The 14,229-nt window shown below is 43.7% G+C and overlaps 1 protein-coding gene across 1 annotated transcript in view; it reads right to left on the bottom strand.

Annotated features, from left to right (window-relative positions):
* The window catches only part of LOC129705858 (N-acetyl-beta-glucosaminyl-glycoprotein 4-beta-N-acetylgalactosaminyltransferase 1-like), a 566,730-nt gene that overhangs the window by 57,432 nt on the left and 495,069 nt on the right, over window positions 1-14,229 (bottom strand). Inside the window, exon 12 of the mRNA XM_055649703.1 lies at window positions 1,904-2,004. Coding sequence (XP_055505678.1) covers window positions 1,904-2,004 — 101 coding nt within the window. The remainder of the gene's footprint in view (window positions 1-1,903; window positions 2,005-14,229) is intronic.

Genomic DNA, 14,229 nt, shown 5'->3' on the forward strand with positions numbered 1-14,229 from the left:
CTCTGAAATCCAAGCTCCAGATAGGGTCCCCTCCAGGCTTATATAGCTGGAAAAAAACCACTTCCTAATATTCCAATAATTCCCTCAGCAATTTCTAATCTATAATTCCTAATTTCATGCAGTTTCTGCTAACTTGTCCTTTGTGAATTGTACATTTGAGCACCCATGTCCATCTGGTCCTTAAAGCATTGACATGCCTTGCCATTGAGATATCTGTAATATGTTTCCGTTTTATTATTTTCCTACAAAAATGAATAATTCTACATTTTCCTTCATACTCCATACGGCAGATCTTTGCGTACTCATTTAACCCAACTACATCCCTTTCTTATGTGCTCTCCTACCAATCTTAATGTCATCAGTAAATTTAGCAATCACATATTTAGTCCCTTCATCCATGTCATTTACATAAATAGCAAAAGCTATAACACTATATTGTAACATTACCAGTTATGGCTGCAGGCACTAGAAGAGATATTTTCTAGTTGTTAAACTAATAATGTGATGCAGATTTCTGAATGTATTTTACACATTCAGTACACTCTGATTTGCATAGTATTACACACATAAATTTGGGTGCCACTGTCTGCATGGTTCAAAATTACAAATGAATGGGAGCGTACAGTATGATTGTGCATGTTTTGTTGTGCAGCCAAATAATGAATATCAGTTATAAATCTGAATATTAAATCATACATCATATTAGAAAAGATGCCTTTGTGGAAAGACAGGATATCTTTTATATAAATGCGGCAAAATAGGGCATTGGTAGAGCAGCTACCTTACAGCACGAGAACCATGTTCAATCCTGAACCCTCGTCCTGTTTGTGTGAAGTTTGCACATTCTCCCTATGATTGCATGGAAAATTCCTCCGGGCAATATAGTTTCCCCCCTCATCCCAAAGACGTGCAAGTGTGTACGTTAATTGACCCCTGTAAATTGCTCCTAGTGTGTGGAGATTGGATGTGAAAGTGGGTTAAAATAGAACTACCGTGAATGGGTGATCGATGGTCGGTGTGGAATAGGTGAACTGAAGCGCTTATGTACGTGCTGTAGCTTTCAATCAACCAATCAATCAACTTAAAATAGAGCTACATTTTAGGATGCACTTCACACAAAGGGTGGTGGGTGCATGGAACACGCTGCCAGAGGTGGTAGTTGAGGAGCTAGTTGAGGCAGGGACTATCTCAATGTTTAAGAAACAGTTAAACAGGTACATGGATAGGACAAGTTTGGATGGATATGGACCAAAGGTGGACGGGTGAGACTAGTGCAGCTGGGACATGTTGGGCAAGTTGGGCTGAAGGGCCTGTGTCTCCACGCTGTATCACTCTATGACTCCAGCCTATGGATCTGGAGCAGGCCGGAGAGATATCCAGGCTTGAATTCATTCCAGTAGCATGATCCCTTGGGAATTTTGAGGGGGCAATCTTATTAGTGAATCAAAGCTTATTCTGTTCTGCAACTGAAACATACTGTATTTCTTACACTTACCATTTTATCTCTGTAAGTTGTTGGAGAGTGTGCTTCTAAATAACATTGTGGAGCCATGGGCCAAGGGGGAAATTTATGACCTCTTTCAAAATGAGTATCAACCCAATTAGAAACCAAAATTTGACCCCAATTATGGAAATGTAATAACTCAAATTACAAATACCTTTATAAGATCATTAAAGGGCCTCAGAACAAAATCTGCACAAAGACTGTAGGTAATAGACTACAGAATCATTTCTGTATTTAAATCAAGACACTGCTAATGGCCTTGATAAAGTCCGGTTTCAGCGACAAACCCCCAATTTGGCCAAATGACAAAGCTCCACAGGGATGTCACAATTTTTAGACTGTTGTTGAAATCTAATGCATGCAATGGTCAACATTCAAACTGTACTACTGGGTTCTTACTTCTCCAAATACAAAGGACTCTCTCGGTAGAAGCATTTGTTTTCTGTTTCCATATGAGTGAGCCGGGTGAAGTCATTCGGGTAGACAAAAGACAGATAGACCTGTAGGAGTACACAAATAACATGGTAACTATAGTACCCACCTCCGTCATCATGATTCATTTGAATTACATTAATGATTTGATATGAAACGTGAAACATTGCTTTGAAAACATTCTGGATGTGAGTTGCAAAGGAGTCTGGTGCCATACCTTTTGTGAGAGACAAGGATGGAAGGAAATTTGGGAAAAGGAGAGGAAACTCGTGGAAAATACTGTAGTAATGCACATAACTGGTCAGCAGTCTGAAGAAGGGTCTCGACCAGAAAAATCACCTATTCCTTTTCCCCAGAGATGATGTCTGACCCGCCGATTACTCCAACATTTGTGTCTAAGGTCAGCATGAAGATTGGAAAAACATTTGAAAAAATCTATTCACTTTCTTTTCTATATGATCAAATAAGATATTATATAATCATATGTAACCAATATATCCGAAGATTCACCTTAATAATGGGATCAAACGTGATGAAAGAAAAAAATATTTGCTACTTTGCAGGAGCTCGGAATTTTCCAAAACACTTTGACTGTAAGGATATTTTTCTGAGGTGTGATGTAGAAATGGCGATGGCCAAGGTCATATAAGCAGCCATGGAGTAATCACTAAAAAAACAGATTATTTGTCCACATTGGTTGAGTGAAGTTTGTTGACCGGATAAAGGGAGAACCCCCTTGCTCCCGTTTTTAAGTACATCTAGAGGGTAAAACCCTCATCTTAAGGACACCTCAGTAAGCCATGGAATTGCAGCCTGGATAATGTTCTCACAGCGCTTGAATGGATCTTGAACCAATAACCATCTGATCACTGAGCCACAGTGAACACCTTGGGATGGATCTTTCAAGCTCCACGGGCAGTTATTCCTGGAACTTTTTGGAAGATTAGCAAACTGCTTGGGTATTGACCCAAGTCCATGGCCTAGAATTGATCCACCAGGCGAATTGGCAGCGGCACTGTAGTGCAGTGGTAGAGTTGCTGCCTTACAGCGCTAGAGACCCAGGTTCGATCCTGACTATGGGTGCTGTCTGCACTGAGTTTGTCTGTTCTCCTCATGGCTGTGTAGGTTTTCTCAGGGTGCTATGGTTTACTCTCACACTCTAAAGACGTACAGATTTGTAGGCTAATTGGCTTCGGTAAGAATTGTAAATTGTCCCTAGTGTGTAGGATGGTATTAGCGTACATGCTGATTGCTGGTCGGTATGGACTAGGTGCGCCGAAGAGCCTGTTTCTGCACTATATCTCTGAACTAAACTAAATTACATTTGCTACGACAATAAAGGTAATGTAGCTCAGCACTACCAGAGTAACTTCACCTCTTGTGCAAGTGAATGATCCTGCTACCATTTACCTAGGCAGCATCAGTCTGAGCTGACAAACCTGAACTTGAATCGATTCACTGTGTCAACTTGAATTCACAGTTCCCGCCATTGCAATCCAAGAATTGTTTTTGAAGTTGGAGAGTGTTTTCTGACGTTGCTCCGTCTTGTTATAACATTTTGCAACGGGAAGAGTACTGCATGTTCTGACCAGATCTGTTTCCCTGATCCTCCTGACCTTTGGCCTCTCCTCCAACTCTCCTGATCTCCAGCCTGATACTGCCTGACGCACTGAGTTACTCCAGCATGTTGTATATATTGTTTGTAAACTCGCATCTGCAGTTTATTGTTTCGGCTATGTAGTTGACACCATTGATCTGGGATATAATTCTGGAATAAATCTATTGCTTTGTCTTGGGTGACACTGGTGGAATACAGAGGTGGGGCTGGCCATTCCCAGTGGGAAAGACACCACGTTGTGCTTGACACCACTGATATGATGGATGAAGGCATTTCATTGCAGCCTTGCTGGAGCAAGAGGACAGTGCAAGGCTACATCACCAGCAATCTCAGCCTGCTGGTCGGGCATTGGAAAATCTGTCATGTTATGTAAAGGAACTGTTTATGTAAGAGTAGACAACGTGCAGGAGTAATTTAACAGGTCAGGCAGCATTCCTGGAGAACATGGATAGGTGGCAATGCTGCCTGACCCCATTTCTTCTATCCAGAGATGCTGTCTGTCCTGCTGAGTTACTCCAGCATTTTGTGTTTTTATCTTAATGCCAGCACCTGTAGTTCCTTCCTACACACCACTGAGTTACTTCAGAACTTTGTATACATTTTTGTAAACGAGCATCTGCAGTTTCTTGTTTCGACTGTGTAGTTGACACCATTAATCTGGGATAGATTTGCAAGAATTGCCGACCAGCAATTTCACACAAGGAAACAGTTATAGCAGTTATATTCGTAGAAGCTCAAGAGTTGACTCCTTCACGCTGACTGCTACCATTCCTAGAGTGAGAGCTCATAGATATGAAGAGGTCATTCACTCACTGTGAGGCAGCAGTGGTATTGCTTTATTGTTGTCACGTGTACCCTAATTCGGTGAACACCTTTGTTTTGTGGACTATCCAGGCAGATATACCAGTACAACAAGTAGTACAAAAGAGTGCAGAATATAGTGCAGATAAAGTGCAGATGACCAAGGTGTGGGTGTTCCTTAATTATGTTGTCTACTTCCCCGAGGCAGCGTGAAGTGTAGATGGAGTCGATGGAGGTGGAGGTGGTTTGTGCGATGGACTGGTCTGCATCCATGATTGCAGATTTTTGCAGTCTTCGGCACAAAGTTAACATTGCCCGGGAAAGAATTCAACAGGAAGTTTGAAAATTAAAATACACATTGTTTAGAGTGTAGAATTCACGACATGAGTTGAATCAGAAATACATCCCCAATCAGTTCCAGGCATTATACAGTGCCCTCCATAATGTTTGGGACAAAGACCCTTTATTTAATTATTTGCCTCGGTATTCCACAATTTAAGATTTTTAATAGAAAAAAAAATCACATATGGTTAAAGTGCACATTGTCAGATTTTAATAAAGGCCATTTTTATACATTTTGATTTCACCATATAGAAAAACCAGATGTGATTTTTTTTCTGTTACAAATCTCAAATTGTGGAGTACAGAGTCAAATAAAGAAATGATGGGCCTTTGCCCCAAACACTGTAATTTACTTCCAAAATACAGTCGACTGACTTCAAGGGACCCTTCTTGCATTTGACACCATTAAGCTGGGATACAATTCTAGACATACAATTTAAAAGATAAATTAATGGTTTCTTGGAAAATAAAGATTTCTTGGCCATTGTAAATTGCTCCAAGTGTGTAGGTGAGTTGTAGAATCAAGGGCAGAGGTAAGGGGTGGGTGAGGGGGGAGGGAGAGTTGAAAATGTGTGGAAAGTTAAAATAAATGTTATTTATGTACAAGTAATGTAAATGGTTAGTTGGCGGTGGTGTAGCCTCGGTGGACCGAAGGGCCTATTATTTGTACAGTATTTCTCGATGATCCTGTGGGTATGGATAATGAGTAGGCACTCAAGTTCAAAATGGTTAGTGGGGGAATTATTCGATTCATCATGGGGCGGCATGGTGGCGCAGCGGTAGAGTTGCTGCCTGTACAACACCAGAAACCTGGGTTCGATCCTGACTATGGGTGCTGTCTGCACGGATTTGTACATCCTCTCCGTAACCGCATGGGTTTTCCACCGGTGCCCTGGTTTCCTCCCACACTCCAAAGATGTACATATTTGTAGGTCAATTGGCTTGAGTAAAGATTGTAAATTGTTCCCAGTGTGTAGGATAGTGCTAGTGCACTGGGGGGGGGGGGTGATCGTGGTCGGCACGGACTCTGTGGGCCGAAGGGCCTGTTTCCGCACTGTATCTCTAAACTAAACTTTAACCTAAACTAAACCTCCATTCTAGTTTGGAATTGGTATGATTACATGATATTTTAGATATATTTTAAGAGGTGAAAATTTAACAGCCTTTGGATTGACTTGGCGATGGTCTTATACTCAAGTCTTCCCCTGAAGAATGATTTTGAAACTGCTCGTATTTGTGGAGTGAATTGACCATAAAATTCTAACCATCCAATTAGATTGATTTTATTCTGCCCATTTTTGGCCACTCTTCCACCAAATGGGTGTAGAGGGAACAATAATCATTTAATGCACCAGCGCTTTAAACTTACGAGGAAATGATGGAATTGTTTTCTTTAGAAATGAGAATAGGTGGAAGTGATCTAATTGAGGCTCGTAAAATTATGAAAGCAATTCATGAAACCAAGTAGGCCAAATGTGAGTTACATTTACATGAATTAAACATCAGGACATTTAGAAGGCAAATAGTTGGTTGTGAAATCATTTATAAACAAAAGATATTGAAGCAAGCAAGAACATGTGCTTTGGGGATGAGTCTACATGGTCTGGAAAGACTCAGTGAAAGATAGTCGAAGACACCATGAGCTGATGCTGCTGAAAAACACACAGGCTCAAGGCAGGCATGACGACTTGCCTGAAGTACTTTGTTAAAGATCTCGCAAGCTACAGTATTCTCGACAATTAGAATACAGACATTGCAAAAGCAGGCCGCATGACTTCTGAATACTCTGGTATTCAGTTTGATAATAGTCTAATCTGAACGTATATGAAGAAAGGAACTGCAACTGCTGGTTTCTATGGATGCTGGTTTATAATATACATATATATATATATATACACACACACCAGAGTTATCTTTTATATCTCCTAGTTAATAAGTTTGCAGAAAACACCAAGGTCGCTGGAATTGCAGTCAGTAAGGAAGGCTGTCAAAGCATACACTGGGATATTACACAATTACACAAATGGGAGGTGATATGGCAGATGGAGTTTAATATGAGTAACCACGAGGTGCTGCACTGTGGGAGGTTTGTGGTGGATTTCAGCATCTGCTCTGTTGTTGGAAGACATCAACTCTACCGCTGCACAGCGACCCGGGTTCGATCCTGACTACGGCTGCTGTCTATAAGGAGTTTGTACCTTCTCCCTGCGCCCGCGTGGATTTTCTCCGGATGCACCGATTTCTGTCCTCATGAGAAGATTTAGTAGGGACCTGAGGGGCAACCTTTTCACACAAAGAGTGGTAAGTATATGGAACAAACTGCCAGAGGAGGTAGTTGCGGACAGGTGGATGGATAGGAAAGGTTTAGATGGATATGGGCCAATTGCAGGCAGGTGGGACTAGAACTAGGACTAGGGCTAATGTAGATGGGCATCTTGGCCCGCATGGGCAGGTTGGACCGAAGGGCCTGTTTCCACACTGTATGAATCTATGACTCTATGAGCAGCATCCTTCCCCAAAACGATTGTTTCCCAGGATTTGAGGGCCATGTGATTCCTTCAACCCTTGCTGTTGCTGTACGCTGATCTTTGAAAGCAATGTTGTTTGCTGTCAGCTGCCTGATCAAACCTCCTTGTCTACTTCACACCACTCCAATCACACAATCCACACATTGCCCTGCAGTATCACAGTGAACACTGCAGGAATTCAGCATCCCAGCTCCAATTACTTTTAATGATTCAGCACTATGGCGTGCCATGATTTTGAAAAGGTTGCATTAATTATGAGGAATCATTTGGCTTTATTATCCTTTTTAACAGCACACTGCCAGAGGAGGAGCAGTGATGGGTGTAACATGCAGAATGAATTAGTTATGTCTTCAATGACAATGAGCCACATTCCCACTGCTACGATTACTCCTCCAGGTAGAAAAGCTTCAGCGCTCTGTCACTATTTAAATCATTTATTACAAAAGGAAGCATTTTTAAAAATAAATGGAACTGTTGCTTCAGGAGAAACTGCATTAATAAAAGGGATGCATCACTATTTATTTCCAGTGTTTGTGATTCCACAAAGGGACTACACGATGGATTTTCAGGCCCCTCTTCTAATTTGGACAAAATTACGAGAGGGCAGTTGAAATCCCCCCCCCCCCCACCCCCCTCCGGAAATGTGGTGCCTTGGTCGGGTGGGGCCGCTGATCACAATCACATCAGGATTTCTGTGGCCGATCGGCGGGTTGAATTTGCCGCCTGCAGCCGGGGCTCTGGAACTCAGGCCCGGCCGGAGTCGGCAGATATACGTTCCATAGTCGACTTCCGAGGCCGACTTTACGGGGTGATATCTCCGTCCCATCCAAGGATGTGTCCTCTGTTGTTCTGGCAAAACGGATAATATAGCAAGGGTGCCGGAAAATTGGTGGTGGACCCGTACTGCTTTTCTGTATAAATTAGAGATAACCCTCGCTAAACCGAACATTGGGGAGTGGGAGAGCAGACGTGGTGTCTATTACCAAGGGAGGGAGGAATCGCTCCAACCACCTAGCAGTCTACTCCAAAGATTATAATCTTTGGTCTACTCTGTGAAACCATGAGTTGTTTTCAAATACAATGTTCTTTCACAACTAAAGATGTATTTTTGTTACTGCAAGCTAAAAATACTGTAGGCTGGTTGTTACATTGTTTAATAGAGTATCATTGCGCGAGTGTCAATCGAAGCAATTCCTATAACCGAGATCCGTTCTAAAGAGGTCCGTAATAACGAGTGTAGACTGTACTTAAACCAAACAGACCCGTCAACTGTTTACACAAAATCATGATATCAATTGACGGAAAATAAAACTATACTATTGAGCAATTATTTATAGAAGTACATTCTGCAGATATTTATTTAAACAAACAAAAACTATTTTCCTTCTTGATTATGAAACTCCTCACTGAAAGGTGCAATTAAGATCTCTGCAATATTAGTTTCAGGTTTTAGTGATTCCAATAACATGGATATGTAAAAATAGGAACAGGACTAAGTCAACAGGGTCTCATCCATACCCCATAACACTGCTCTCTCTCCCCATCCCCGCACTCGCAACAAGGGCAGAGTCCCGCTGGTCCTCACCTTTCACCCCACCAGCCGGCAAATACAACACATAATCCTCCGCCATTTCCGCCACCTCCAACGTGACCCCCCCACTCGCCATATCTTCCCATCTCCCCCCATGTCTGCCTTCCGCAAAGACCGCTCCCTCTGCAACTCCCTTGTCAACTCTTCCCTTGCCTCCCGCACCACCCCGTCCCCAGGTACTTTCCGTTGCAACCACAAGGAATGCAACACCTGTCCCTTCACCTCCCCCCTCGACTCCATTCAAGGTCCCAGGCAATCGTTCCAGGTGCGACAAAGGTTCACCTGTATCTCCTCCAACCTCATCTACTGCATCCTCTGCTCTAGGTGTCAGCTGATTTACATCGGGGAGACTAAGCGTAGGTTGGGCGATCGTTTCGCCGAACACCTCCGCTCAGTCCGCAATAACCAACCTGACCTCCCAGTGGCTCAGCACTTCAACTCCCCCTCCCATTCCCAATCCGACCTCTCTGTCCTGGGTCTCCTCCATTGCCAGAGTGAGCAACAGCAGAAATTGGAGGAACAGCACCTCATATTCCGGCTGGGGACCTTGCGTCCGGATGGCATTAACATTGAATTCTCCCAATTTTGCTAGCCCTTGCTGTCTCCTCCCCTTCCTTAACCCTCTAGCTGTCTCCTCCCACGCTCCTATCCGCCCGCCCTCGGGCTCCTCCTCCTCCCCTTTTCCTTCCTTCTCCCCCCCCCACCCCCCATCAGTCTGAAGAAGGGTTTTGGCCTGAAACGTCGCCTATTTCCTTCGCTCCATAGATGCTGCTGCACCCGCTGAGTTTCTCCAGCAATTTTGTGTCCCTTCGATTTTTCAGCATCTGCAGTTCCTTCTTGATCACTAAGTCCTTTAGCCCTTGGGGCCTGCTTGCTCCAGAGTTCAACACGATTGAGCCTGGTAATTTAATATCCTGCTCTCATCTTATTTAGACTTTAACCTTTAGAGATACAGCATAGAAACAGGCCCTTCAGCCCACCGGGTCCAAGCCGACCAGCGATTACCCCGTACACTAGCACTATACACGAGAGACAATTTACAATAGCCTATTCACCACATTCTTTGAATGTGGGTGGAAACTGGAGCACGTTTCCACGAGGTCACAGCAAGAAGGTCCAAACTCTGTACAGACAGCACCCCTAGTCAGGATCGAACCGGGTCTATGGCACTGTAAGGCAGCAACTCTACAGCGACACCACTGTGCCACCCTCCCTATTTCCCTTTCAACATTAATATATCTGCATCCTTCGTCAACATAATTAATGATTAACGGATGGGATAGGTTTAGAGGGATATGGGCCAAATGCAGGCAGGTAGGACTAGTGTAGTTGGGGCATGTTGTTCAGCATTGACTAAAGGGCCTGTTTCCACTCTGTACTGCCATCTGTGGATGATAATGCCACAGGTTTACCACATTTCTTCTCATTTTAATTCTGAATGATATATTCCATATTCTGATGCTGTGACTCCTGGCTTGAGCTTCTCTGGAAATATCCTCCCCTGACTCTGTCTATTCCCTGTGGAATTCTACAGGTTTCTACAAGAACCACTCTCATCTATCTACTCTGATGAATACCGGCCAACCTGAGCCAATCTCTCCCCGTTCATCAGAGCTGCAAAGCCAGGAAAGTCAGCTAATGCTTTGTCCCGCTTCCTCCACGGCAAGAAGATCCGATGTCGGATAAGGAAACAAAATTGCCCACAAAACTCCAGCATAAACAATCTCAACCTATGTTTCAAACAGTTGGTCTGGCACCTGTCCTATTATTGTTACATTAACGCAATCAGGCCCAGTAACTAGGAACAAGTCCTATTTGTTCTGGATCACCAGCTTCCACAAATCATCTGTATGTTGTATGTTGTTTCTATAAACCCTTAAACATCTCATAACTTTAATTGTGAATAACAAGAGAAACAATTGTACAATGTTTGGTACATCTACTAAATGTCAACAATGCAAGATCAAAATGTCTCACTTTGATTTCTATCACATATATCTGATTTGATGTGGGCCAATTAACATATCCCATCGTCTCACACATGGCTGCTCTATATAAGAACAAACAACCTGTGTATTTACTATGTACGTTAGAACTGAAGATGTAAGTCTGAAGCCGGTTCTTGTTTTGAATTCATGGCAGCTACATCCCCACGTAATTTTATAGTCGTTGAATAATCCCTGACATAACCCCCTGTTGGCCCTGGACAGAATGTCCCAGGGAGGACAAACCTTTATTAAGCACACATGCACTTCTCCCACATATACAACGGCACGGTGGCACAGAGGTACAATTGCTGCCTTACAGCGGCAGAGACAAAAACAAGAATCCTGACATTGGGTGCCGTCTGTATGGAGTTTGTATATTCTCTATGAACTGTGTGGGTTTGCTCCGGGATCTCCGGTTTTCCCCCACACTCGAAAGACGTACAGGTTAATTGGCTTGGTATAACTGTAGATTGTCCCTAGTGCGTATAGGACAGTGATGTGTGTGGGGATCGCTGGTCGGTGCGGACTCGGTGAGCCGAAGGGCCTGTTTCCCTGCTGTATCTCTAAACTAAACTACACAGCTAGAGTACCGAATCTCATGGCTCAGAATCCCATTCTGCCATTATAATCAGGCCGGGGGATTAACCCTGGTTCAATGAAGGATGCAGAATGGCCTGCCTCAAGCACCACCATACATATGTGGAAAAGAGCTACCACAGTGGTTTAGTTTATTGTCACGTGTACCGAGGTACAGTGAAAAACCTTTGTTGCGTGCTAACCAGTCAGCAGAAAGACAATACATGTTTACAATCGAGCCAACCACAGTGTGCAGATATATGATAAAGGGAATAAAGTGAACAACGTTTAGTGCAAGATAAAGTGCAGTAAAGCCCGATTAAAGATAGACGGAGGGTCTCCAATGAGGTGGTTAGTAGCTCAGGACTGCTCTTTAGTTGTTGGAAGGATGGTTCATTTGCCTGATAACAGCTGGGACGAAACTGTCCCTGAATCTGGGGGCGTGCATTTTCACACTTTTATACCTCTTGCTTTATGGGGGGAAGGGAGAAGAAGGAGTGGCCAGGGTGCGACTCATCCTTGATTATGCTGCTGGACCTGCCGAGGCAGCATGAAGTGTAAATAGTCAGTAGAAGGGAGGTTGGCCTGTGAGAATTGGCTTATTAGGCACACATGCACTTCTCTCACCTGTATAAGGGCATGGTAGCATTTTGGGTCGGAACCCTCATTCAGAAGAACATTTCCAACTTGAAACATCATCCACTCTTTCTCCCCAGAGATGCTGCCTGACTTGCTGAGCTACTCCAGCACTTGTATCTAGCTTCAGCAATTATCAGTAGCCTGCCCATGAATGTCAAATTTGAATTTCCCCAGGACCACTGTGCTCCAGACCTTACCACAGCCTTCATCCAAACATGGACAATTCTGGAGGCAAGGTGATAATGACTACTGCTTCATACTAACTGAGTGTGACATCAGGGAACTCTGGTAAAACTGAAGCCACCGGACACCAAATGAGAAGCTCTTCAATGGCTTGGGGTCATATTCTGCACAAAGGAAGGTGGTTATGGTTGTTGAAGATCAACCCTTACAGCCTTAGTACAATCCTTAGTAAGACTCCAGTGCAGGAATTTCTCGGCCCAGCTATCTTCAGCTGCTTCATTAGTGGCCCTTCCTTTCATCATAAGGAAGAAGAAATGCCCGCTAATGCCAGCACAATATTCATTTCCATTCACAACTCCTCAGTAATTGAAGAAGTCAATGTCTCTGTGTGACAAGAACTGGACAACATTTAGATAAGGCAGATAAAGCAGCCTAACACACAACTATCAGCCTATGTACAGCAAGGGAGTGTCTAACACCAATCCTTGACATTCAGGGGGCACTGCTGCCACTGACTTCTTCACCACCAACATCCTGGGAGTCAGAAATTGAATTGGACCAGGAATATTGTGCAAATAAGAACTGGTCAGAAGATGGATATCCCGTGAAAGAGGTTTGCCTCAAGATCCCCAGAGCCTATCGACCAAGTATTAGACAACAAGGCAGGAGCTGGATGTAATGCTTTCCATTAGTCTGAGTGTGTGTGTGTGTGTGTGGTTCCGATGATGTTTAAGAACATCAACATGATAAAGCAGTCATTTGATTGCCATCCCATCCACTGACCTCCCACCCGGTTAATTGGTTATTATAAATCACCCCCTAGAATAGATACATAATTTAATAATAAAGTCCAAAGGCAGTTGCTGGGCATGTACTGGAGAGAACATGTTGTAGAGGCACAATGAAAATATGTGGAGGAATGAGATTAATCAGATTGCTATTCTGGGAGCCAGTACTCACACGATGGGCTGATTGGCCTCCTTCGGTGTTGTAATAAGTATAAGACTTCACAGAATAATGGCAGCGTTAAGGAATTCAATCCTCGAAGCACCAGGAATAATGTGAGAATTTCTATTAATAAAAATGAAATTTGACTTGTTCGGTCCCCGTGCAGCCACTCCATGATGCTTTGTCCAAATGGAAATATTGCTATTGCAAGAAATCAAAAAATCCTCTGGTTCATCCTGAATGACACCACTGGTAATCTATTAGTACATATCTGTAATATCTAACTTGAATGCCTGGTAGTTTTTGAAGGGTGTTACCTGTCAGCTATAGCAGACGAGTTGTCCATGAATCTGAATTTCTTTCACAGTTTTGTCGGAGCCTGTTAAAGCGTTGGTGAGTGTTTTGCCAGAATTAATGCGCAAATGCCAGGGACTCAGTTGCTCGAGATGTTTGCTGGTTCTAGGATTTTTATCATCAGCTTGGGAAGAATCAGTGTGTTGCACAGTGGCGCAGCAGTAGAGTTGCTGCCTTAGAGTGCCGGGTTCGATCCTGAATACAGGTGCTGTTTGTACGTTTTCCCTGTGACCACAGGGAAACTCACGCTTTCCCTGTGAGTTATTTCAGGGTTCTCCGGTTTCCCCCCCCAACTCCAAAGGTTTGTAGGTTAATTGGCTTTCGTAAGATGTAAAAGTCACACCTAGTGTTTGCAGGTTAGTGTACGGGGTGATCGCCAGTCGGTATGGACTCTGTGGGCCGAAGGGCCTGTTTCCGCGCTGTATCTCTAAAGTCTAAGAGAATTGAAAGCTTTGCTGCCTCAGGCTAATGCAGTAGGGGTTATTCCCAGATTTGCCATGTCAGAAGAAGCCCTGCCCACGGCAGGATCCAGCATTTTACTGCTGATGCGCTGGGTGGACTGGGTGTGCACCATTGCTTAGCTGTACAACACAGGTGATTATTTAATTGACAGTCAGAGGCCAGACTGGGGCAGAGGGGCTCTGGAGTCGCACCTCAATGGCACAGGCACCGTCAGGCCCATTACACCAATGTAGCGTCCCACTGATCCTACAACTTTCGGGGTT

Source organism: Leucoraja erinacea, chromosome 18, assembly GCF_028641065.1.
Source record: "Leucoraja erinacea ecotype New England chromosome 18, Leri_hhj_1, whole genome shotgun sequence".
Classification (NCBI taxonomy): Eukaryota; Metazoa; Chordata; class Chondrichthyes; order Rajiformes; family Rajidae; genus Leucoraja; species Leucoraja erinaceus.